The sequence below is a fragment of the Lutra lutra genome, chromosome 7 (assembly GCF_902655055.1).
Source record: "Lutra lutra chromosome 7, mLutLut1.2, whole genome shotgun sequence".
Classification (NCBI taxonomy): domain Eukaryota; kingdom Metazoa; phylum Chordata; class Mammalia; order Carnivora; family Mustelidae; genus Lutra; species Lutra lutra.
In genome coordinates, this window is record NC_062284.1 from 34,348,895 (window position 1) to 34,376,115 (window position 27,221).

Here is a 27,221-nt window from a genome sequence, read left to right on the forward strand (position 1 = left end):
CCTTTTGAACCTAGATGGAATCTAGATGGTATTTCTTGAATGTAAGAGAAGGTCCAATAACAACATACAAACTGGATTATAAATTGAAGAAAACATCCTTTTAGCTGACATCCGCTTTGGAATGTTGAATAAAAAATTTCAGATTTTTTCTCATCTGTACTGGGCTGACAGTACAGATGAGAAAGTTAACCTCTAGTGATTGTGGCAACTTTTTTTAATGTTTGGAAGAAAAGTGTTATGTGCCTGACTCATTGTTAACTGAAGTAGTTGGTTGACGAAGTCCCCCTGCAAGGACCCCTACTTACGTGTCCTAGAGAACCATTGCACTGTGCTTGTGCAGTTACACTGGCGGGGCTTAAAATCCTGTTGTGCTTTCATCAGTTCATAGGCATAGCTTTTCCTTACCCCACCTTGCCGTGCAATTCAGAGCTCTCCTCTGCTGTGGGCCAGAGACTGTGTGCGCGTGCCTATTCTGTGACTCAAGTCCTCTTGCTCTGAACACTTAATGTCTACCATATTGAACTCTGGCTACACGTTATCTGTCTCTTCTCCTAAGCACTTTCACTAATAAAGAATATCCATCCTCTGTCTCCACTTGGGATCCTAGTTTGTTGTATCTTTTCCATTTAGATTCTTGACGGCTTTCAGGATCCTGCAGTATAAATGGAGAGAACAAGGCGTGGTAGCATTCCTTTTCCTTGCCTTTTCTCTCAGAGGGCTGTCTTGCTTGGTCAGAATATTGTGAGCTTTGGCCTTAAGCTTGCAGTAAGTTTTTATTTGGCAGATAGTATGTATAGCTCTTGTCACCTTTTTTTTTTTTTTTTGGTTTTATTTATTTATTTGACAGAGAGAGGGAGAGACAGCGAGAGAGGGAACATAAGCAGGAGGAGTTGGAGAGGGAGAAGCAGGCTTCCTGTGAGGCTCAATCCCATGATCCTGAGATCATGACCTGAGCTGAAGGCAGACGCTTAACGACTGAGCCACCCAGGCACCTTTAGCTCTTGTCACTTTTATCTGGACCTGGCAATTAGAGATGCCCCAAGGATGGACTTACTGACTATTTGATAAAATTTACTGCAAATATTTACTATGGTGAAATTATAAAATACGTACCTTTATTTAATTTTCACAAGTTAAATGACTTCTTATCTAAACAGAGGAACTTGGAAATGCATTTTTAAAAAGATTTTATTTATTTATTTGAGATAAAGAGAGCATGAGAGCAGGGTGAGGGCCAAAGAGAGAAGCAGGCTCCCCACCGACCAGGGAACCTGATGTGGGTCTTGATCCCGAGACTCTGGGATCATGACGTGAGCCAAAGACAGAGGCTTAACCGACTGAGCCACCCAGGTGCCCCTAGAAATACATTTTTAAGTATCTTCATGTAAACCTGTCACTGAATCCAGTGACTATGTATTTTATTTTTAGGGTTTTTATAACATGCATATCTATGACAATGCCTGCTAATTATCTCTTTCTCATTTTTTAACAGATTACCAAAATTGAAAATGTCAGTCATTTGTGTGATTTGAGAGTTTTAAACCTTGCTAGGAACCTTTTAAGTCACGTTGATAATCTTAATGGGCTGGATTCACTAACTGAACTTAACCTGCGACACAATCAAATCACTTTTGTGGTGAGTATTAAAGTGGAATCGATATGTGATCTCTGCCTTTTCTTCTAAGGAAATGAAATAAATGTTATGGTATTGTTTTATGTAAAGTAAGAATCTACAGTAACTCAGCTCTTTTCTGAATTTAATTGTGCATATAATTATTAAGCCTTATGTTTTGACTTGGGAAATGTTAAGGTGTTTTTCATTTTAGAAGACAAATGTAAAATTAGAAACAGAATTATTATCAATAAATGCATTAGCTAATATAAATGAGTAGTGAATTCTTTCCTGTTTTATCATGGTAATAGAATTAATAAGAAAGAAGGTTATTGGTAACTTAAAGTTGATAAATTGTTGTACCAGGAGGGAAAAGGCTCAGAGAGGAGAAGCCAAGGGCTGTGAAGACATACATAAATATCATTTCCGTTGCAGGGTTGATGGAGGCAGGCTGGTATAGTAGAAAAAGCATTGCATAGGGCATCAGAGACCTCGTTCTGGTCACAGCTTCATCTCTCATTAGCTGGGTGACCTTGGGTAAATTGTTAACTCTATAAGCGTCAGTTTACTTTTTTCTAAAGTGAGGGTCTTGGGCTAGATTATTTCTAGGATCCTTTTTAGCTTGTTGAATCTGAAGAAAGATGCTAAGGTGGTCAGGAGCTGGCATGTGAGCAGGAGGAAACAAGTTTGCGCTGTGGGGACAAAACTACAGGAAGGCCACTTTGGAACTCTGAAGATGAACTTCGTTAGATTTATAGCTTTACTCAAGTTCAGCAATGAAATAACAGCCTGATGCTCAGGTATTTTGTACTTGTGCACATGTGAGGAGCACTAGAAATAGCTTAAAAATTTTATTTATTTGTCAGAGAGAGAGAGAGAGAGAGAGATATGCAAGCAGGGGGAGTGGCAGGCAGAGGGAGAAGCAGGCTGAGCAAGGAGCCCGATGAGCAAGGAGCCCGATGTGGGACTCAATCCCAGGACCCTGGGGTCATGACCCAAGACAAACACAGCCACCTAACTAACTGAGCCATCCAGGAATCCCTAGAAATAGGACTTTTGACTGTATTATGTGATACAGACTGAGACGACTTCTAATGATAAAAACAAACATTTTTTTTTTAAACAAGCTTCTTTTCTTTACATGCAATAGAAAAGTACTAGGTTCTCTCTGTATATCATTCAAGTAAAATCTAACTCTTTTTAAAGGCACAATCTAACTCTTAACTTCTTTGAGACATTGAGTTCCTTAGTAAATAATTAAGTGTAATATAAATGATATACTTGGAAAGGTTGAGGGACAGATGATGCCTTATCTCTAGGCCTCATTGTACAGATTGGTTTCATTTTGAAGTTTTCCCAGAAAAATCAGAGCTCAGTAATGCTCACATCTTCTAGGAGGTTGGGATAATTTCAGAACCTTTTCCAAGAAATGGATTTATTCCAGAGCCCCTCAATTCTGTCAGGCCCTCCCCAGATTGGATTTAAATATTGGAAATGGCTTGTTTATTTTAAAAGACCTCCAGATTGAGTTAATCTGTTACATTGCTGAGTGTCTAGGATCGGCTCAGGCTGGAGTTGATCTGTCCTCAGGACCTTGGGTATGGTAAGAACCCAAAAAGCTTTGGTAGAGTGGGGCACAGAAATCTATTGACTTCTGCATATTCCCGTCTGAGTTCTTTCATTTGGAAAGAACATAATGTGTATCCAGGAAATTGCTTACTGAATTTCCCAGTGAGTATTATGTCTGACCATTACTGTTACAGCTTAGGCAGCAGCCAACATCTATGGAGAAGGAAATTGTATTAACTTCTAAAAGCTACAAAGATTTAGTAAATACGATGCATATGGTGTCATCATGATAATAAGTACCACACATATGAATTTATGGGAAATTTGAATATACATGTAAGGTTACATAAGACTGGATCCAACTTTTGTTTCTTTTTCAAAGCATCCTTCCCTAAAACAGCCAAGAGACTTTTAAAACTCAGGGTTCTCTCTCTTTTTTTTTTTTCCCCTTCAGTGTCTCTTCATTTCTCTAGGGTCAGTTATCACACTTATTCTTTCATTCTGTTTTTTCTTTCACGGTTTTGATTTTCCTCAGTGGCTGGTAATCCTTAGATGAACGACTGTGTTAAGTAGTGACTGGATCTCCTGCACAGCTGAATAGGTCTTTTTAACTCCAAGATCTCTTCCTAAAATCACTGGATTTGTGTAAGTTGTTGAATCCCACACATTGGCAGGCTTCCCTTTAGAGTGAGTGGAAGGGAAAAGGGAGGCTCACTCTGTAATTGCCAAAATAAGAGAATGGCTATTTGCGGGATAGAAGGACTTTACTATCTTCTGTGTGGGATGACACTGCCATTCCTTTTCCGCCTCTGGTTCGAATGTAGCAGTTATTAACCGTCTCCATGGCTAAAACACCCACATGCTCCATCCTTCCTTGTCAGATGCTCTCATTTTGTTGAGAGAACAGATCCTGAAGCTCCGGCTGAGGCTTTCTGCAGCCGGCTGCTCCGACCACTGCCTGAGTGTGTGCGCGGCAGGGGTGGGAGTGGGCTGAGGCTGGGGTGGGTTTGCTGCTGCTCCGGGAAGAGCGGTTGAGCAGACCGACCTTTCATTACACATCTACTTGCTTAGCCACAGTTAACCACCGTCCACTTCTGCTCTCTGTGTGTTCTGAGTGTGAGCACCAAGTAAAACGGCATTCAGTAGGAGAGGACTGCGGACGTTGCTGAGCAGCATGTCTCTTTCCAGTTCAGAGCTGTGGTTTTGTCTGGGGTTATCGCTAATAAGATCCTGTCTGCTTGCCAGCTTCCTGAAATTCATCCAAAGTGTGGATCTCTTAAAGATGACTCTCTTGTTTTTAGCATTTCCCTGGGTTTACTCATTTTGTGTATTTTTTTATTTTTATTTTTTTTAAAGATTTTATTTATTTATTTGACAGACAGAAATCACAAGTAAGCAGAGAGAGAGGAGGAAGCAGGCTCCCCGCTGAGCAGAGAGCCAGATACGGGGCCTGATCCCAGGGCCCTGAGATCATGACCTGAGCTGAAGGCAGAGGCTTTAACCACTGAGACACCCAGGCGCCCCTCATTTTGTGTATTTTTATTGCTTCGCCCATCAAATCTTATAGAAGAGATGAAACAAATGCATTACCCACTTCATTATCTTATCAGAAAACTTGTCTGTTTTTGATGTAGAAAAGTTTTTTTTTGCTTGTTTGTTTATTGTAGTTTAAAATCACTGATCTTTTTTCTGGGAGATTTTACAAATTTCAAACCAAGTGCCTTTTTTGTTTATATGGTAGCTTTCCCTTTTAAACAATTGTGAAACATTTCAGAGTCTGAAAAGAATGGGAAATAATATTACCAACATGTGTGTATATCTACCAATCAACTTAATAAATAAAAACCCTTCAAATATAGTTAAGGCCTAGTGTATAACCCTCCCCCATCACATTCCCTCCCTCCTTTGCAGAGGTAAGCACAATTCTGAGTACAGTGTTTATTCTAATGCATGTCGGTTTCCTTTTCCATATATGTATGTACCCCTCCCTAAACAATATCAAGTAATTTTTTTGTATGCTTTTAAATGTTCTTTTAAATGTTCACCATACTGTACATGTTTTCTGTAAGTCGCTTTTATTAACATGCTTTGAGATTTGTCTGTGTTGTTATCTGTAGCTCTGGTTCACTAATTTTCATTGTTATATAGCATTCTATTGTATGATTATAATTAACTATTCATTCTACTTATGCCCAGTGGTATTTCCAATTTTTATTTTTTTTTTAAAGATTTTATTTATTTATTTGACAGAGAAAGATTACAGGTAGGCAGAGAGGCAGGCAGAGAGAGAGGGGGAAGCAGGCTCCCTAAGGAGGGACCCTGATGCGGGACTTGATCCCAGGACCCTGAGATCATGACCTGAGCTGAAGGCAGAGGCTTAACCCACTGAGCCACCCAGGCGCCCTTCCAATTTTTAATTATTAAAAAATATCACAAATAACATTTTTGTACATGTCTTTTGGTGAATAGGCATAACAGTTTCTCTGGGACAGTGGCTTTCAGACCATAGTCTATGGTAATAAATAAAATTTACATTAAAACCCAGTTATTAAATACTCAGCTATTAAATATTTATATGGGTAAGTTATAAACAATAGAAGCAGACATTTCATGAAGCTGTATCTGCCCTTGATCTTCTATCAAAGATGTTGGTCTCAACCTACTGAATTGATTTTTTTTTTTTAAAGATTTTGTTTTTTTATTTGACAGAGAGAGAGAGAGAGAGGGAGAGCACAAATAGCCAGAGTGGCAGGCAGAGGGAGAGGGAGAAGCAGGCTCTCCATTGAGCAGGGAGCCCGATGTGTATCTCAATCCCAGGACCCTGGGATCATGACCTGAGCCAAAGGCAGCAGCTTAACCGACTGAGCCACCCAGGCGCCCCCTGAATTGATTTCTTGACCAATGAAAAGTTGATCGCAACCTGCATTTGGCAAACAGTGCTCAGTGGAAGAGCTTGGGAGAGGCATTGCTGAGTCCAAGATTATGCTCATTTTGTTTTATCAGATATCATCAAGTTTTGTCCAAAACTTGATACAAAAATTTGGTACAACCAAATTATATTTCTGTCAGCTTTACCTGGGAGTTCCTTTAACTTCACATTTTTGCTGATACCTGATACTGTCAGACCTTTTATTTTTTGCCAGTCTTTTAACTATGAAATTATATGGCATTGGGATTTTATTTTTATTTATTTATTTTTTTTATTTTTTTTTAAAGATTTTATTTATTTATTTGACAGAGAGATAGATCACAAGTAGACAGAAAGGCAGTCAGAGAGAGAGGAGGAAGCAGGCTCTCCACTGAGCAGAGAGCCCGATGTGGGCCTCTATCCCAGGACTCTGGGATCATGACCTGAGCCGAAGGCAGAGGCTTTAACCCACTGAGCCACCCAGGCGCCGGGCATTGGGATTTTAATTTGAATTTCCATTGAGGCTGAATGCCTTTCATCTTTTTTCTTTCGTGATAAGAGATTGTCTCTCATTTAGAGTACCTGAATAGTCTTATCCTTTGAACATTATAATTGCAGGCTTTTTTTTTTTTTTTTCTCTTGATCAGTGGTATTTCTTTTGTTTCTGCTATATTTTGAGGAAGAGAAGTAAAAATCATCAATAGTTTTCTTTATTGTTTCTGGTGTTTTTGTTTCAAAATCCTTCTTTAAAAGTTAAGGACATAAAGATATTTTTCTGTTACCTGACAAAGTTTTGAAGTTGCTCTTCCCATGTTTTATCTATTTGGAAATGATTTTTTCTTTCTTTTTTTTTTTTTTTGGAAATGATTTTTTCTTATGGTGTAAAATTGAACTCCAGTTTTGTTTTCCTTTTTCTCATATGGATTGCTAATTGTCCCAGCACCATTTATTGAAGAATGGATTATTTTTGTCCTTCCATCTCCCCTTGGCAGTATCTCCCTCTAGCAAATTAAATATCCACATACGCATGGGTCTGTGCCTGGCCTCTCTGGTCTGTTTGATTGATCTCTATCTATGTTCCAATATAACACTACCTTAATAACTGTAATCTCTGTTATGTTCTAAGAATTAGTAGCATGAGGTCCCCAATCTTCCTTCCTCTTCCCTAGCCTTCCTTTCTTCCTTTAGAAAAAAAAAAAAAATCATTTTTTTCCCCTTTTTCTATATACATTCTAGAAACAGCATGTCAAGTTTCATGAATAATCCTACTGGTCTGTTTGATTGGAATATCTTTGAGTTTGAAGACAATTGACATTTTTTATATTGAACCTTTAATATAATATGGACATGGTGTATTAATATGAAGGCATAATATGAATATAGCATATCTCTCAATTCATATATGTCATTTTATTCTTTTTTTTTGCTATTGTAAATCATTTTGATCAGAAATAGATTTCCTGGGGCTCCTGGGTGGCTCAGTTGTTGAGCATCTGCCTTCAGCTCAGGTCATGATCCCAGGGTCCTGGGATTGAGCCCTGTGTCAGGCTCCTTGCTCAGCGGGAAGCCTGCTTCTCCCTCACCCACTCTCCCTGTTTATGTTCCCTCTCTCACTGTCTCTCTCTCTCTCTGTTAAATAAATAAACAAAACCTTTAAAAAAGAAGTAGATTTCTTCCTGTTGTTGCCAGTATATGGAACCACAGTTGATTTTGTTTCGTTGATCTCATATTTAGCAGCCATGCTCTGACACTTAATAATTCTAATAATATATCTGAAGGTTATCTTAGATTTCCTATTTTAAAAATCTTAATTTTTTGGGATGCCTGGGTGGCTCAGTTGGTTGGACGACTGCCTTCGGCTCAGGTCATGATCCTGGAGTCCTGGGATCGAGTCCCTCATCAGGCTCCCAGCTCCATGGGGAGTCGGCTTCTCTCTCTGACCTTCTCCTCGCTCGTGCTCTCTCACTGTCTCTCAAATAAATAAATAAAATCTAAAAAAAAAAAAAGAGTCTGTTTCTAAAAAAAAAATCTTAATTTTTTTAGAGCAATTGTAGTTTTCCCTTAATCATTACATTTTATTTCTTCTTGTTTGACTGAGCTAGACTGAACTTCCAGTTTGATCATACCTCCAGTACAAAACTGAATAAAGAAGCAAAAATAGGCATCCTTGCCTTATTCCTGATTTTAAAGGAAACGTATCACTAGCTATGTTTGCTAAATGCCATTTATCAGTCTGAAGAAATTATCCTCTATTTATTATGAATGGTTTTTGCATTTTATTAGATGATTCTTATACAGCTCTTAGAGTGGTCATAATGGATTTTTTCTTCTTTAATATATTAATTTTGGAAACTATAAGATTTTGTAATGGTAAGTCATTCTAGCATTTTTGATTATTGTGTATTTTATGGTCTATATTCCATATATATTCCTGGATTTCATTTATTAATATTTTCACTATGTTTAGTGAAATTTGTCTATAATTTATTTTGCTTTTTCTTTTCTGGTATCAAGGTCACATTAGCCTCATAAAATGAACTGAGGGGTGCTTCCTATTTTAATATTCTGTGATTCCCTATTTTGGTTTCCTATTTGGTATAAATCTCACTTTATATGAAATTAAAGATGATCTGCTCCTTGTATACTTGGAGCAACGTATCTGTAAAATAGTTTGAGTAGTTTTAAACTATTGACTCAGTAATAATAGTATCAGTTTTGATATGTTATAGTTTCCTTTCATCTAAACTCCCTTTTTTTTTAGCTGCTCTCTCTTTCATCATGTCCCCGTTGTCATTTCTCGTGATGCTTATTTATACTTTATTTCTTAATTAGTATTGCCTGAAATTTGTTTATTTTACTAGTAGTTTCAAAGAACTGGCTTTGGTTTTGTTGAACTTCTCTTATAGCTTTTAAGAAATACGGTTCTAGGGATGCCTGGGTGGTTCAGTTGTTAATTGTCTGCCTTCAGCTCAGGTCATGATCCCAGGGTCCTGGGATTGAGCCCTGCATTGGGCTCCCTGCTCAATGGAAAGCCTGCTTCTCCCTCTCCCACTCCCCCCTGCTTGTGTCCCTGCTCTTGCTGTTTCTCTGTCAAATAAATAAATAAAATCTTAAAAAAAAAAAGATATATTGTTCTTGATTTTTGTTCCCAACTCTCTTATTTTCTCTCTTTGCTTTTTCTTCCTAAAGTTTTGTGTTTGGATACTTGATACATTAGTTGTCAGTCCTTTTTAGTTTCTAATATAAGCACTTGCTTAAGACTATAAATTTACCCCTGAGAACCACTTCAGCTTCTTCCCACAAGTTTGAAATTTAGTATTTTTTTAAATTTTATTTTATTTTTTCAGTGTTCCAAGATTCATTGTTGATGCACCACACACAGTGTGAAATTTGGTATTTTTATTCTAAATATTTTCTAAGTTCCATTTTGATTTCTTCTTTGATCTATGTGCTATTTAGAAGCATATTTGAACATTTTTGATATGTATAGATTGATTATTCTTTTTTTTGTCATTCTTTCCTAATTTAGTTGCCTTGTGGCCAGTGAGTGTGGGTTATACGTAATCTGTTCTGTGAAGTTTCTTGAGGTTTGCTGTATTGCCGAGTATGCAGTCAACATTTACAGTCAATACACTCTATCAATATATTTCCCTAGTATGTGCTCAGTGTTTGAAGCTGTTTCTAGGTGCACACAAGGTTAAAACTGATGTATCTTCCTGGTCAATTGTTCCTTTTATCATTGTGTATTAACTGTCTTTATTACCTTCATAGACTAAGTATTTATGAGCATGGACTGTTTGCCAGGCACTGTTCTAACTATGTAGTATAAGTAAAGAAGTTAATCATACATTTTTTGCCTTAACATTCATTTAGTCTAATGTTAATACCAACTTTCTTTAGGTTATTTTTTTCCTGGTATATCTTTTTAAATTCTTTAATCTTTTTTAATTTTCAATTTTTAAATTTTCAACTAACCTCTCTTTTGATTATTCTCTCTGTCCTTCTCTATCTACAAGTCTCTTTTTTTCTGAACCATTTAAGGGTAAAGATGCAGGCATGATGCCCCTTCATCTCCACATACTTCAATGTGTATTTTCTAAAAACAAGAATCCTCTTATATAACCACATTATAGTAATCAAAATCATGAAATAAACATCAATAGGATACTATTATCTAATCTGTAGATCCCATTCAGATTTTCTTAATTATCTCACTAACAAGGATGCCTGGGTGGCTCAGTTAGTTAAGCGTCTGCCTTTGGCTCAGGTCATGATCCCAGGATCCTGGGATCGAACCCTGCATTGGGCTCCATGCTCGGCGGGGAGCCTGCTTCTTCCTCTCTGCTCCCCCTGCTTGTGCGCTCTCTCTTTCTCTTTCTCTCTGACAAGTAAATCTTAAAAAATTATCTCGCTAGCATCCTTTATAGCAAAAGAAAATCCAAGATTATGCATTGTATTCCTGTAGTTATGTCTCCCTAGTCGTCTTTGATCTGCAAGAGTCCTTGCATCATTCTTTGTCTGTAATGACATTGACATTTTTAAAGAATAGTGTTTATTATTTTGTTGAATGTCCCTGGGTTTAGGCTTGCTAATGATGTGTCCTCATGATTACATTCATATTATGTATGTTTGACAAAAGCAGCAGCAGAAGTGATGCTGAGCTCTTCTCAGTGACTCATATTGAGTTTTCTTTTACTTTAAACCTTTTTCTTATAAGAGTTCACAACTTCTTTTTTAACTTACAAGTGAGAATCTTTCTTCTGACTAGAGCCTTTAGTCTATTGTGCTAATTCTGATTACTGATAAATTTACCACTTTGCTATTATTTCGTGCTATTTGTCCTGCATTTCCTGTGTGTGCATGTGCACCTTACTGTGGGTTGATGGGCTTTTCTCTGTTCTTTCTTATTCACTTTAATGGTTACTCTTAATGTTTTAAAATACACACTTGTCTTAAATTATAGAGTTGATACACGTTCCTACCCTCTTCTTATATAAGGACCCTAGAATCATTTAATCCGGTAACCCTGTGCCGTTTTACATGTTTTTGTTTCCTAGGCTTTTCTTTTTATCTTTTTGCTCCCAAAATTAGATATTTTAATTGTTGGTGTTTTCAGTCAATGCTTATTTGGATTCGCCCACGTGCTTGTTTGGGTTTACCACTCTTTTGAAAATATATAATTTAGAAAATTTTCCTTTAAAATGACTCTGGTGGTAAGCTCTCTCAAAATTTATGTTTGTCTAATAATGTGTTTATTTTGCCCTTATTCATGATGGATGGTCTGACCTGATTGACAGTTATTTTTCTCACAGGTGTTTTTTTTTTTTTTTAAAGATTTTATTTATTTATTTGTTAGAGAGAGAGAGAGCATGAGCACAGGCAGGCAGAGTGGCAGGCAGAGGCAGAGGGAGAAGCAGGCTCCCTGCTGAGCAAGGAGCCCGATGTGGGACTCGATCCCAGGACGCTGGGATCATGACCTGAGCCGAAGGCAGCTGCTTAACCAACTGAGCCACCCAGGCGTCCCTCTCACAGGTGTTTGAAGCTCATATTTTATTGTCTTTGAACTCTATTATCATCATTAAACTGTCTACTATCTTTGTTGTATGGGGCCTTCTTTTTCTTTCTCTGGCAGCTTTTAAGATTATAAGATTTCTTTTTGAACTTCAGATTCACTAATATGTGTAGGGTGTAGAAGTACCATATTTCACCAACTTGGGATGCACATTTTTCTGTATTTCACCAATTTTGAAATCTGGATATGTTTTACAATGCATGGCATCTTAAAATCACTATTGAACAGGCTACAGCAATTTCATTGCTACATATATGTGAATGTGGTTAAAACTGTTTATACTATACTCAGTTATTGTTAACCGCATGTTTTGAGTTTAATCACTGTTCAAAATGTATTTAAAAAGATTACACCAATGGGACACCTACTTGGTTCAGTCTGTTAAATGTCTGATTTCATCTCAGGTCTTGATCTCAGGGTCTTGGGATCAGGCTTCCTCAGGCTCCGTGCTCAGCGGGGAATCTGCTTCTCCTCCCATCCCTCAACCCCTCCCCTGCCTGTGCTTTCTATCTCAAATAAAATAAAATCTTTTAAAAAAAGGGTTACACCAAGATTTGGCATGGGAATGAAACATTTCTGTACTCAAAAAGTCATGAACGGCGAAGATATAAATTTAATATTAGTGGAATTTTTCTTTGGAGGAATGACAGCAATTCCACATTTTCTTGCTAATTAACAATCAAATGCTTTAAAAGGAGGAAAACCATGTTTGGCGAAGCTGTGTTAGATTTTGTTGCTGAGATAGATTCAGAGAGTTTGTTTATCACATGCCAAGCAATGCACCTGAAGGCAGGAGAAATTGAGCAAACTCCTTGGAAGAGATGGAAGCATTTCAAAGCAACAAGAAGCTGTGGTATAATTCACACTGGTGTCTTAGGCCATTTGGGTTGCTCTCTATCACAAAATACCACAGACTGGGTAGCTTATAAACAAGAGAAATTTATTTCATACCGTTCTAGATGCTGGGAAGTCCAAGATCAAGGTGATAGTGTGGTTGCCTACTGGTGGGAGCCTTCTTTCTGGTCCATAGCTGGCACCTTTTCACTGTGTCCTCACATGGTTGAGAAGGCTAGATCACTTTTATAAGGCACTGATCCCATTCATAAGGAACCACCCTTGTGGCTTAAGTACCCTTCAAAGGCCCCACCTCTTAATACCTTCACATTTGGGGTCAGGATTTCAATATATGAATTTGAGGGAGAGACAAACATTGAGACCACAAGTACTGGTGTTTCTTTACTTTTAACAATATAAAAATAGACAAAATAGGTACCACTAGTTTGGAAGAAAATTCTGTAGACAAGGTAGAGCACACTTTTAGGATATCCAGCATGACCAATGTTGTTGATGGCACAGAAGACAAAATGCGGTAAAAAGCATGGACATTATTCATTGAATAGTGATTCAGAAGTTGGACTCTAGGGGTGCCTGTGTGTGTGTCTCAGTTACTTAAGCGTCTGCCTTGGGCTAAGGTCATGATCAGGTCCGGGATTGAGCCCCACATCAGGGTCCCTGCTCAGTGGGGAGTTTGCTTCTCCCTCTCCTTCTGCCCCTCCCCCTGCTCATCCCCTCTCTCTCTTAAATAAATAAAATATTAAAAAAAAAAAGAAGTTGGATTCCAAATGTGATGACTTTTTCTCCATACTTTTTATTGAAGTGTAATTTGGATACAATAAAATGCACAAATCTTAACTGTACAGTTCAGTGATTTTTTTTATATAAATGTACTTTTATTTGACCACTACTTAGATCAAGATAGAAAACATTTCTTTCTCTCTGGAAAGTTTTCCTGTACCCCTTTCCAGTCAGTGCTTTTCCCTACCCTAGAAGTTTCTGACTTCTATTATCATAGATTAATTTTGCCAGTTTTTGAACTTTTCAATGAAGTATATATATAAAAAATATGGACTCTTCGTGTACTAAACATGTTTTGATTCATCTGTTTTGTGGTGTGTATCAGCAATTTTTTAAAAATGAAATGAGTTGCATCCATTTTCTGATTATAATACATGTATTTTCATTCTTCTGTTCATAGGCATCTATGAATTTTTTCATTTCAATATTTAGCCCTAACAAATAAAGCTGTTATGAATATTCCTGTAGTCTTTTATTTATACATTCATTTTGGTGGACATGTTCCACATTTCTCCTAGGTAAATACTTAGGAGCATCACTACTGAGCCATAAGGTAGGTGGGCATCTAAATTTATTAGAAACTGCCAAACAGTTTTATAAAGTGACTATACCATTTTACATTTCAACAGCAATAAATGGGAGTTCTAATTGCTCCATATCCTTGCCAACATTTGATATTGACAGTCTTAATCATTTTAGTGATTCTGTGATTCTCAGTGTGGTTTTAATTTGCAGTTCCTTGATGAATACCTAGAATGGTGAACATCTTTTCAAGTACTCTTAGGCCATTCCAACATGTGAAGTATCAGTTCAAGTCTTCTGCCGATTCAAGAGAAAATTATTTTATCTTTTTATCATTGAATTGTAGTAGATCTATATTCTAGCTTCTGATTCTTTGTCTGGTTTATGTATTGGTGTATTTTCTGCATGGCTTGCTTTTTTGCTTTTTTTAAAAATTATTTTTATTAACATATAATGTATTATTTGCTCCAATGGTACAAGTCTGTGGATCATCAGGCTTACACATTTCACAGCACTCACCATAGCACATACCCTCCGCAGTGTCCATAACCCAACCACCCTCTCCCTACCCCCCCAACCCCCATGCTTTTTTGCTTTCTTAATAATGTTTTTGATATGTAGAAGCTTATGTTTCAGTGAAGAATGGTTTATCAATTAGTTTTCCTTTATCATTAGTTCCTTTTTTGTTGTGAACAAGGCATCTTTGACTATCCCAATATCATAAATATGTTCTTCTCTGTTTTCTTTATAAAGGCTTAAAGTTTTACCTTTCACTTAGGGTCTTTGATACATCTTTAATTAAATTTTGTGTATGATGTGAGGTAGGATACTGGTTAATTTTTCCCATATAGGGATATCTATTTGCTCCACACCTTTTGTTGAGATCTTTCTTTACTCATTGAATTGGTATTTTTGTTGGAATTGAGTTATAATCAAATTGAGTCTTTTTGTGGACCTTTTCTTCTGTTCCTTCTCTTTGTATATACCATTATGCCAGGACTGCACTGTCTAACTTTATGGTAAATGGAGATATTTTGAAATTCATTTTTAAATTAATTTATTTTACTTAATTTTTATATATGCATAAGAATGATATTTGATTTTAAATATGGTCAAATAAATCTAAAAGAACTCTTTGAGTAATAATGAAATAAAAATTCTAAGTGATATTTTATTATTGGTTAATTAGCTTATTATTGGTATCACCAGGTGTTACTTAAAATAATTTTAAGATGGTATCTTAGATTTGATCAAATATAGTAAATTTACTAGCATACCTAATATTTGTCTTTCCTGAATAGTAGATTCCTATCTTTCATTAATTATGGGAACATACAGAATCTTTATATTTTCAAATATTGTCTCCTTCCATTTTTCTCTTTCTACTTCTTAAACATCTACTAGGTATAGTATGGACTTTCTTGTTCTATCCCTTTTTTTCTTAAAATTTCTATTTTTTTTCTCTCTGCTACATTTCTGCTTCTTTGTACTTCTTTAGTGCTATCTGCCAGCTAACTGTCTTCCTCAGTTTTGTCTAGTATGATTTTTCAGTCTAACTTTTTTTTTTTAAAGATTTTTAAATTTATTTTACAGAGATCACAAGTAGTCAGAAAGGCAGGCAGAGAGAGAGAGGGGGAAGCAGGCTCCCTACTGAACAGAGAGCCCGATGCGGGGCTCGATCCCAGGACCCTGAGATCATGACCTGAGCCGAAGTCAGAGGCCTAACCACTGAGCCACCCAGGTGCCCCTCAGTCTAACTTTTTAATAATGACCATAATTTTTTGTTTTTAGAAGTTCTACATGATTTTTTTCATAAATGCCCAGATCTCCTTATTAATAGTATCTTATATTTTTTCATGTTTAGATTTATTTCTCTAATAATTTTAAACATAGATCTTCCATAGCCTTTATCCAGTTACTATATTTTCTTAATTTTTGAGCAGTTCTACATTTGCTGCCTGAAGTTTCTGCTGACTCTTGCTCATACTAATTTTTTCCCCATAGGTTAGTAGCTTGGGATAGTCAGAATGCTGTAAACCCTGAGTTGAGTTTTGTGACTTTCCAGAGAGTATTGCCAGGAGTGTTAGGGGCATGAATGCCAGGAATCATTTTTTATGATGAATCTTGTTAGATCATGCATGTGATGGAAATATGAACTACAAATTCAAGTAAGGAAGGCCTATGATTATGGAATTGAGGTCTTTTCTCTTTCTCCTCATATCTGTTAAGTCAAGCTCTCCTAGATTATGAAGACTGGAAATCTCCATAGTTAGAGGATCAGTGCCTGCTTACTAGTCTGGTTTTTAGTTTCCCCCTTTCTTTCCCCATGGGGATTAAACTGTGTGTAGAAAAAAATCAGACTGGAGAAATAGCTTGCAACTAGATTGAATATATATATATATATATATATATGCCTTTGTTAACAGAGCCAGAAAATAGACTTTTTTATTTTTTAATTTCTTTAAAGTTTTTATTTATCTGAGAGAGTGAGAGAAAAAGAGAATGCACATGGGGGGAGGCAGAGAGAGAGAGAGAGAATCTCAAGCAGACTCCCCACTGAGCACAGGGCTGGATCTCATGACCCTAAAGTTCATGACCTGAGCCAAAAATCAAGAATTGGATGCTTAACTGACTGAGCCACCCAAGTGCCCTGAAAATAGACTTTTTTATTTTATTATTTATTTATTTATTTTTTTAAAGATATATTTATTTATTTATTTATTTATTTTTTAGATTTTATTTATTTATTTGACAGACAGAGATCACAAGTAGGCAGAGAGGCAGGCAGAGAGAGAGAGAGAGGAGGAAGCAGGCTCCCTGCAGAGCAGAGAGCCCGATGTGGGGCTCGATCCCAGGACACTGGGATCATGACCTGAGCCGAAGGCAGAGGCTTTAACCCACTGAGCCACCCAGGCGCCCCGTGAAAATAGACTTTTTTAAATGGGCATGTAAATGTATGATTGGACTTGATATGATGGCTTGCATATATAATTTCTCAAAGGATATGTTTCTATGTCAAAAGTGATGGCTGTAGCTAGTAGTTATTTTGGAATTAAATCTTTTTATAAAAAGGAGTACTTTTTTGTTTTTCAAACTTATTCAGTGCTTAATATATCTCTTTTCCGTTCTCAAAATAATTATATGTTTATGTATTTATTTTTATTAATGACAGAATAGGTAACAAAATGAGAGTAGCTGTGATTTTTTTTTTTTTAGCCCTCTTTGTCCTACTTGATGCATGCCAAAGCCTCCATCTCTTCACCTTTCTTCCTTATTCCTCTGCAGGAAGCTACTCCAAAAATAGCTTCAGTAATAGATGTTCTACACATGGTCAGATTGCTGAATCATTTAGTTCTTTTGTGTAGTTTAAGAATATGGAAAATCATGTCTGAGCAGAGTAGGACAAGCATGTTTCTCAAATGGCAAGTGACTGTTCTTTTGAGAAATAAAGAATTATAATCCTCTCAATAATCTGTAGTCATTTTAAGTCTAATTTTAAAGGATTATATTTTTAATATATATATAAAATTGTTTTGAATCTTCAAAAATGTTTTGAATGTAATCTTAGAATTGTGTTTTGTTAAATATAAATTAAGACTATGAGGAGATTAATAAAACACAAAGTATAAATATTCCCTTATATGTAAATATTTTATTTTATCTTCTTTTTTCTCATCTTAAGTATGTAAACATTGTTGTTTCTTTGCAACAGCTTCTCTGCCTGTGAAATAGTTCATGAATTTATGATATAATAGATTAGGATTGCCCAGCACAGCAACATGAGCTTTGCAAATATTGCAAATATTGCAAATATTGGACTATGGTATTAAACCATAATATGTCATCCTAGGATTTCTCCTAGACTCCCTCCGATGGTGGATCCCCTTCCTGGATCTTACGAATCTCCATCTTTGGTTTCCTCTCTTATATCAGAGGAGTCATCTTCCAGTGGCTTCCAATGAGTCTTTTTTTTTTTTTTACTGTAAATAACTCACAGATAATTGATAAATATGTTTTCTTTTTGTCTATTGTAATGCTAGAAATTCATTACAGTGTATATCTCAAAATCACTAGGAAGATTATAGTTGTAATTTTCTTATAGAAATGGAATTTGGAACAACAAAAATGATCGTGAGTATTTTGCTTTTTAAAGTTCTGGAAGGGCTATCTACTTAACTGGTTATAGGGATATATGTAGTTAAATTCTGAGTTTTAGTTTTTCAATTTGTTGTAAAGAGTTGACAAGAGGCTCTGTCTCATGACCCTGCGATCATGACCTGAGCCAAAAATCAAGAGTTGGATGCTTAACTGACTGAGCCACCCAGGTGTCCTTGTTGTAAATATTTTTTATAGCTCTATCAAGTAGTGACAGCTAATGATTTTGAAAATTTGATAAAGACTTCTGTTAAAATTTTATTTCATGAGTGAAGATAAATACAAAACATTATAATTTAATCAAATAAACTTTAAAAAACCGTTTCTCACAAATTACAGCCTGATGAAGTTTCTACTCCAATAGCAAAAACCTGTCTTGAAAGGAGTGTAGGGTGTCTGAAGGTGGTAGGCTGGACCTCAGGGAGGCAAATGTGTTTTTTTTTAAGGTGCCTTGATTTAAAGGAGATCCTGGCTGCTGCTTCTCACCTTCTCCCAGTCAGATGTCAACAAACAATGCTTGTACCCACAAATATCACAGGTGGATTTCAGGAAGACTTTGGGGGAAAAAACCTGAGAGTATGGAGATGGCTTTCAGTTTGGCTATGACCCATACTTTTATTTATTTATTTATTTTTAAAGATTTTATTTATTTATTTGACAGAGAGAAATCACAAGTAAGCAGAGAGGCAGGCAGAGAGAGAGGAGGAAGCAGGCTCCCTGCTGAGCAGAAAGCCCAATGTGGGGCTCGAACCCAGGACCTGGGATCATGACCTGAGCCGAAGGCAGCGGCTTAACCCACTGAGCCACCCAGGCGCCCCTGACCCATACTTTTAGAGCCCAGATAAGAAGCAAGCCACTATTTCTTTGGAAAGTAGGGCCCTGGGATAAGGTGAGACCTACCACTGGTCCATCACTCCTCCACCCCACTTCCCTGTCATTTCTGGCAGTATCAGAGAGAGGAAGCTGTAGAGATGATTCAAGAAGTTGGCCAACATATAGAGCTTATCACCCACTGTGGGGAATTTGGCTGCCTTCCTGTTTTCTGCAGACTTTTTCCTTGGCCATGGTTAAAAAACTCTAAAAACCTCTTACTCAGATCTATGGAATAGGCTTTTCAAGGGTGGCCTGAGAATGGTAGTGCCAACTGAATGGTACACACAGCCCGTGTTCTGATCACTGGCCGTTGTATTTGTTTGACACTGTTTAGGGTCTGCGGGGTTAAGAAAGTGTTGGAAAGTGGTGCACAGGGAAGCTCCATGGGAGAATGTCTTAAGCCAGATTCATTTCTCCTATGCCCGCTCAAAAACCAGTGAGATATGACTGTGCTACAGTTCGATCACTTTTATATTTTCTTTGTATAACAAGCTTTCAAAAATCAATAAGTGAGGCATTTTTGGAAGCACAAGTCTTGGCTGTCATTTTAATGTAATTGTCTTAATTCTCACTAAGGTCTTGAAATGGTAGTTTTAAAAGGGAGGAAGGAAAAGAGGGAGGAAGAAAGATAATGACTTACAAAAACAGTGAAACAGGTTTTGATTTGGTTTTAAATATTGGGCACAACAATATGTAAAATATATATACTTACATTAGCATTGTTCCAATTCCTATAACTAGGGATTATGGTGATAGTGCCCTTAAAAATGAAAAACATTTCTTGTACATCTGAAAATAATGTTACACTGTATGTTAATTTTGCTTCAAGAAAGAATCAGTCCTAAGCAATAACAACAACAACAACAAAAAAGCAAGCAAGCAAGCAGTGTTTCCTGAATATTTAGACTCCATATTAACAGCAGATATTTTAGCTGGGCCATCGTCCAGCAAATTAAAATGAGTTTTGAAAAAAAAATTTAAATGAAAAAAGAGAGAGAAAAAAACATTTTATATGAGAAGTGCTAGTATGTAGAATTTTAACGGAGATCAGGATAACAAATCTTGTCCCGTCTCAGCCTCTAGGGCAGTATGTAATCATGGGTCACCTTTCCACCCCACTCCCACCCTGCCTGGCAGGAGCCTCCGCTGTTTACTTCTCATGTGCATAATGAGGGTTTGACTAGGTAATCAGTAAGCTTCTTAAAGTTCTGTTACCCTGGTATGTGTCAGACTTTTAAGAAATCCGTGTCTTTTCTTTTCATTTAATGAAGTTAGTAGCTTGTATTTATCTTGTGTTTTTCTTTAAAAAGATCACCTGAACCAAAACATCTCAATATTTGCTAAGGATAAAACTACATTTAAACAGCCATGGTTTACTCTGGGATGCTGTACCTAAACAGGACAGGGGTGATTTCCAATTGTAAGAACGTCTGATGTTTGCTTAGATTAGAAATTGCCCTTCAGTGATGCTCCTTATGATCTGCTTTTTGTTTTATGGGGGAATTGTCAGCATATTGGCTCATTTATAACGGGGTGGTGAGTTTCCAAGGGTTTGAGAATAGCGAGGGAAATTGCTTTGAAATTCTCAGCCCTGTTGTGAAAGCTAATTGCATACATTTAAAATTTAAAACACTCGAACAGCTTCCTTTTAAAAGTGATTTTTTAACAAATGTTTGATCATACTATATTTGTGCTACAGTTGAAATGCTGAAGTAGCATTTTGGCTTCTTTCCCAAAAGCACGCTTAAAGAGGCTAGCAGCAGCATCTCTCCCTGTTCTCCTCAGTGCTTTTTACCTTGCGAGTGCTGCAGCTCGCTCTGCGGAAGAACTGCCACCTCCCATTTAATCTGCAGTGGAGAAGAATGGAGCTCAATGTCTGGTAGCAAACAGTGCTCTAGCAAGGTTGCAGGAAACAGAAGGGAATATGTATTGTAACAGCTGAACAAGAAGACATGTATGATAGTTTTTTTCTTTCCGCTGATAAATTTTTGCTTTCTGTTTCCTTCTAGAGAGATGTGGATAATTTGCCCTGCCTCCAACGTCTGTTTCTCAGCTTCAACAATATCTCTACGTAAGTGGAAACTCCCAGTTTGTCATTTATTAATAACCTGGCTGTTTGGGTTCTGGTGCTTTAAAGGAGGATTGTGAGTACCTTGGAAAATCTTATTGTCATGTAAGCTTTTCAATTTGAAAATGATGGGGCCATAGGACAAAGTTCTTCATGGAAAAACAAAGCTCTGGTGCGGATGAGAGACTCTAAGGCTAAAATGATGAAATTAGTATAGCATGTGCTTTTTATTTAATTACACTTTAGGGTTGCTCTTTTGCAAAATGTGTCTGTGGAAATGTCAACATATATTTTGCTGTCCTTTGCTTGACACTTACTGCACAGTCAGTTGAATTAGAATTTCTTCCATAAATTATCATCTACAATCTGTGTAGCTCCTAAGCAATTTTGATACAGCAGACCATGTTTGTCACTGAGCCTCTTGCTAATTGGGCCGTAACTTCTAACTTGCTATCCCTACTTGGAACTATTGCTGCTAAGAAACAGTATATCAGAGTCTATAAATGCATACATTTTGTTTTCCAAAGATCTGAAACATATCGTCCTTTACAATGTGATGCTGTCTCATTCAGTGTCAATGTGGAAGATTTCAGAACTAGAGCACAGAGACAGGCAGTCAGGCTTTTCAAAGTAAAAGGACCTCTACTCCTTCCCTCACTCTTTCCTTCTCCTCTTTCCCCCAGCCACTCAGTTTGAACTATGCTTTGTAACTGCCCCTCTGTTCTTTAGTTTCACTTCAAGGCTGTACTTTGCACCAGTTTTTGTAAGAAGGTAAAAACTTAAGTATAAAAGAGTTCAGAACACGTATCTTCCTGAGCTCAAGGTCTGTGCTTCTGAAAATTAAGAACCAGTTTAGGGGCACCTGGCTGGCTCAGTCAGTAGAGCATGTGACTCTCAATCTCAGGGTCCTGAGTTCAGGTCTCCCACACTGGGCATAGAGTTTACTTAAAATAAATAAATAAACCTTAAAAAGAAAAAGAACCAGTTTTGTTTTTGTGCATTTTTTTGTTTACATATTTTTCCTCCCCTAGCAGATCTAAGTGCTAACTCCATATCTCTGTGCTATCTCTAAAAGCTAGAGATTAAATCCAGAAAGTGAACTTTGCATATAGCATTATTTCAAAGAAAATACCCTCACTCTGTTTTTCTTTTCTCTTCTGTGGAAAAAAATATTGAAGTTTCCCGAAAGACTTTTCATATTCTTTTATGGTGAGTGCTGTTCCAGTGGTCTTTCCATCTTTTGGGGGAGGTAGGATCTATTTTCAATGACAGTGGTAGGGACATTTAATTTTTTTTTAGGGAAGTTCTACCTAAAGACCATTAGCAAGTATTTTGAGAAGATGGTTTCTCATCCTCACAATATTTGCTGTTTAAGGTGCTAGAAACACTTAGATTCCCCCAGCTTATGGTAGAATGCATTACTTTTGCTTCTTGCCTTGATTGTGGGGAGTATTTAAAGAGAGATACAAGTTTGGGATATCGGGGCTATGATGTTCCCACATCCCCAGGATACTTGAACTTATGAACTCTGGCTCTGTGTGGAGTTGGTTTAAATTGCTTATACATAGGAAATTTTCTTCCCAACCTGGAAAGGACTTTTACCCACCCAGAAAAGTAAAGATATGATTAATGGGATTAATGTTGATAACTTTCTTTTTTAAAAAATATTTTTAGTTTTATTTCAGCCATGGTAGGTTTTCTTTGAGCTGTGAAAAGCCATGCTACTTGGTAATAAACCTATAGGTTCAATATACTACTTTGTAAGTTGGACCTCTGATTTTCAAATACCCCAAATCAATGATCTTTTGTGCCTTAAAGAGAAAAATTACCAGAGATAAGTTGTATCTGTCACATATATAATATACCCTTTTATCATTATCACATGGTCCTTAAGGAATATTTGCTTTGTAGGGGCAATTAAAGCTAATCAGTGCCATGTGCTTCACTGTCCTCCTCCCTCTCTTATAACTTTCTTTAAAAAGCATGATTCCCAAGAAATTGAGCTAGTGGTGAGTCAACAATTTTAGTAGTTTCATTTTCTTAGTAATTGCATTCTCTGTGTTTCTACATAGGCTTAGCCCTTTACCTTACTCTAGTAATTCTAGTTCATCTGCTTTTGAGGCTCAGTACATTTTCTGTCATGTTTGTGGTCCAAGAGAGGGTATATAGATTAGATTTGATCTGTTGGGGGAAAAATGTCGGAGAGTACAAGCCTCGAAGACATTTCTGTTGGCTTTACTCAAGATACAAACACGCTGGGCATCAGATGATTTGAAGTGGTAACTACAGTATCTTTTCTGGATCCCCATGTCCTGCTATAGTCCTGGTGGAACAGAGCTGTCTGGTTTTACAGTTTGGTGGCGCAGGAGTGACAGAGGTCAAGAAGAGTAGAAGCAGCAGCGTAAAGCTGAAAATACCATTTAGGACTCCCTCTGGGAAACTCACAGATAATATTCAGCCAACGAAAACATCCAATTAATTGTATATCCATTTCGGGGAGACAATTATGTATTGACTGTTTTATAGTAGGGCTTCCTAGCTTTTGACCAAATGGTTGGAATCTTAGAGGGCCATTTGCATAAACTACTAGGTACCTGGTCGAAATTCAGAAAGTTCCAAAATGCGATGGCACCCTACTGAATACAAAGAATTCCAACGTGGGTTAAAAAAGGTACCTAGATTTAATGTCATGTGTACAGCAACCCTGTTGTACATTCTCCTGCAGCTCTTAGAACAGTGCATTTAGTGCCACCAGTAGGCATGCAAGATGAAGACAATGAATGACATGTGTCTATGTCTGTGTGCCTGAATAGAACCCGTGCTTCTGAAGTTAGAATAGACCTCAGAGTCGAGGAAGGCAGAGACACAGATAGGCCATTATTATGCAGTGAGTTAAACTTAGTTGTGGTGATCTGTGGGCATATCAGAAAATATAAATCAGCCTGAGGAAGGGAAGCAAAGGAAACCTTCCCAGAAGGAAATCATACCTAGACCTAGCACTAAGGGAAGAGTAGACCTGAGTAGAGCAAAGTGTCCTTGGACATTCCTGGTGGCAGACACAGGTTGGGCAGAGTTGAGGCAGAAGGCTCAATGTGGGACATACTCGGTCTACCCCCTCTGAACCTGCAGTGAGGTCCTTGCTCTCGTTTCCTCCCTCCCCGCCTGGGCCCTCCTCCAGACCACAGAACACTGGAGGGACCTGCCAAAGTACATTTTATGATGATCACCCGAGAGTAATATTCCGTGGTTAGCCAAGGGGATCTGTTATACCTAATTCATTCTTCAGACATGGTCATTCCATTATTCAGCTCTTCTTCTGAGGTACTCTTTGTCTGGTTGATTTGTTTTTCTTTGTTCTCATGATCTTAATTTCCAAGTAGTCTGATTGCATCTTTTTTTTAATGGCTTATTCTTAGTTTACAGATGAGAGAAAGTTTTCTTTGACTTCTAGAATTTACACTCTCCCCTTAGAGTTAATCCTGTATTTGTTCTCCAAATAAAACCAACCAAACAAAAATGCTCTTTCTTTCTTTTTTTTCTTTATTTCTTTGGTTTTTGGATGGCAGTTCATATTTACAAATGAGAGCCTAGATGGATTTGTTTTATCAGCAATGGTTAAAAAATCCACCGTAAATGCAAATTGAGCCTAGGATCTCTGCAGAGGACATAGGGTAGGGAGGAGGGAGGCTATCAACCTAGTTGGACTTTGCTTTATGATCTGCACAAGAAACTTGCCTTCTGGAAATGGAGACTCCTCTTTCATTTTGGCCACCAGAATTGACCCAGAACACGGCCTTTCCTCTCTCATCATGTTCAACCTTAGGACAGTTCACAAGGCAGCTACTCTGAGAGTGAGATGCTGGGAAACTGTTACCAAAGCCTTCACTAATTACCGGACAACTGACCCACATCTGCTGCCACCACTTGCTGCCTCTGATCTAGGGAATATTCTAAGGTTCTGCTGGCAACCCTTACAATGTAAATGATCCTGTTCATTTCAGGATTTTAGCAATTTGGGGTTTTACTGATTCCATCTGCTTTATATCTTCCAGAAATTCCTTAGTGTTCTGTTCTGCTGATGGAACTCTTCCTGGTTTTCTAGTACTGCTATGGATATTTTCATACTTTTATGTTCATTCATTTCAAAGAGATTTTTGAGAGAGTGGAGAGAGGTTAGTGTATGTGCTCAGGCAGCTTCTCATAACTGTCTTTTCTTTGAGTGATTTTCCCCAAATAGACTACACATAAAAATATCTTTGGAAGCTTTAAAAATACATAGTCACTGGATCACTACTGGGTGATCTGCTCTCGCAGATTTGGAGTGGAGCCAGGGATCTGTAATTTTTTAAGGCTGCTCGGAGTGTTCTGATGTGCAACTCAGTGTGGGATTTGGGAACCAGTGAGACATGGCACCCCAAAATGAGAATGTGTGTGAACATAGGCATCACGCAAAATTTCCCTTCATGCGGAAAAGCTTTATGGACAAAAATATTTGTCAGGGATAAAGTCAGTATTCGTGACTTTCAGGAGATAGTTCATGATCTTTAGTCCAAAACTGTAGTGTTCCTTCAGCTTCCTCTCTTCCACTAAGACTGTTGCAGGGTCGTGCTCTTCATTACAAGACTAAGTTGAAAGCAGTTCGTCTCTCCAGTCTCCCTCTCCTTTCATTCTCCAATGTAGAAAGTTTTTATAAGCTTTTTAAACAAACAAACAAAAAACAAAAAGGAAGAAGGGTTGATAATTCTAATATCTTGATTGCCAAAAAGGGAATGGTTGCTTTTGCTTCTAGAACTGAGGGGAATTCAGCATCAGTGGGAAAGGAATCAGATACTTAGTGAGGATCAAATAGGATCAGGACTCTTGGTCGTGTGTATCCTTTTTTAAGACTGTGATAAAATACATATAAATGTCCCTTCTTAATCATGGTTAAGTATACAGTGCGGTGTATACACTCATATTGTTGTGTAGCCAATCTCCAGGACTTCATCTTGTAAAACTGAAACTCTATCCATTTAAACAACACTTCTCCTTTCTCCCCTCTCCCAGCCCTGGCAGCCCCCATTCTGTTTTCTGTTTCTGCGAATGAGATTGCCCTAGATACCTAATATAAGTGAAATCATACCATATTTGACTGTTTTTGTCTGGCTCATTTCACTTGCATGATGTCCTCAAAGTTCATCCTTGCTGTAGCATTTGTCAAAATGTCCTTCCTTTTCATATTCTTGAGGTAGTTTCGAACATATCAGAAGAGGGAACTTGAAGAAGGAGCCATGCCTGACTCTCCATCCTCATTGCCTTCCCATAGTGCTCTAGACTCCTGTTCCACTGAGCGTCCTTAAATGGAGCATGCTGCCCCTCTCCCACACGTATCTATTTGTATCTACCGTGGCTTCTGGCAATAACACTTCTCTACCTGCTTGTTGCCTGAATAATTCCTGATCTTCCTTAGATTGGAGATTAAATGATACCAAGGGTTCTCAAACTGTAATATGCCTAAGAATTATCCGGACAGCCTGCTAAAATGTCCATCTGGGCCCATCTTCCATGGATTCTAAGTCAGTAGTTTTAGGTGGGCTTAGGAATTTGCATCTTAGCAAATGATGTAGCGGACTTAAAAATACCATTGGTCTGTGTTTTTCAGTCTTTGGGTCAAAATCCATTACAGGGATCCTAAAATCAATCTTGTGGTTAAGGCTGGGAAAATAAAAATGGGATAGAAAATATCAGTTTGTCTCGCATTTTCAGGACAAATATTATTTCAAGAAAATGTTCCAGTTTTAATGACTATGGGTATGTCTATGCATGAGTTTGTGTTATACATTATTTTACTATAGGTACATGGGGACTGGGTTACAGTGTAGATGTATTTCTCAGTATGGATTAGGTTTACAAAGTTTGAACAATACTATGGGGTCTTGCTACACAATTTCCTCATAGTTTTCTGTACTTCTACAATTATTATAGTTCCATAGTTTATTAAGCTTTCTTTTTATTTACTTATTTTTAAAAATTTATTTACTTTAGAAAGAGAGAGAAAGAGGGCACGAGTGGGAGGGGCAGAGGGAGAGGGAGAGAACTCTCAGGCAGACTCCAAGCTAAGCTCGGAGCCCAACCCGGGGCTCCGTATCATGACCCAGAGATCACGACCTGAGCTGTAACCAAGAGTCTGACACTCAACTAACTGTGCCACCCAGGTGCCCCTAACTTTCTTTTGAAATTGTTCTCCCTGCTAGACTGTAAACTTGACAAAGGCAGGCACATATTTAAAGCACTCACTGTAATCTCTCCAGCATCTACTATGTAAATA

At 37.5% G+C, this 27,221-nt stretch overlaps 1 protein-coding gene across 7 annotated transcripts in view; it reads left to right on the forward strand.

The window, feature by feature from the left end:
* The window catches only part of LRRC49 (leucine rich repeat containing 49), a 160,322-nt gene that overhangs the window by 28,877 nt on the left and 104,224 nt on the right, over window positions 1–27,221 (forward strand). For 5 of the 7 annotated variants that reach the window (XM_047737731.1, XM_047737726.1, XM_047737728.1 and 2 more), the window contains 2 exons: window positions 1,493–1,636; window positions 20,856–20,917. In XM_047737731.1, coding sequence (XP_047593687.1) covers window positions 1,493–1,636; window positions 20,856–20,917 — 206 coding nt within the window. Of the gene's footprint in view, window positions 1–1,492; window positions 1,637–12,826; window positions 12,832–20,580; window positions 20,749–20,855; window positions 20,918–27,221 lie in introns of those variants that run through there. The other 2 variants (XM_047737732.1, XM_047737734.1) reach the window with 2 other exon arrangements.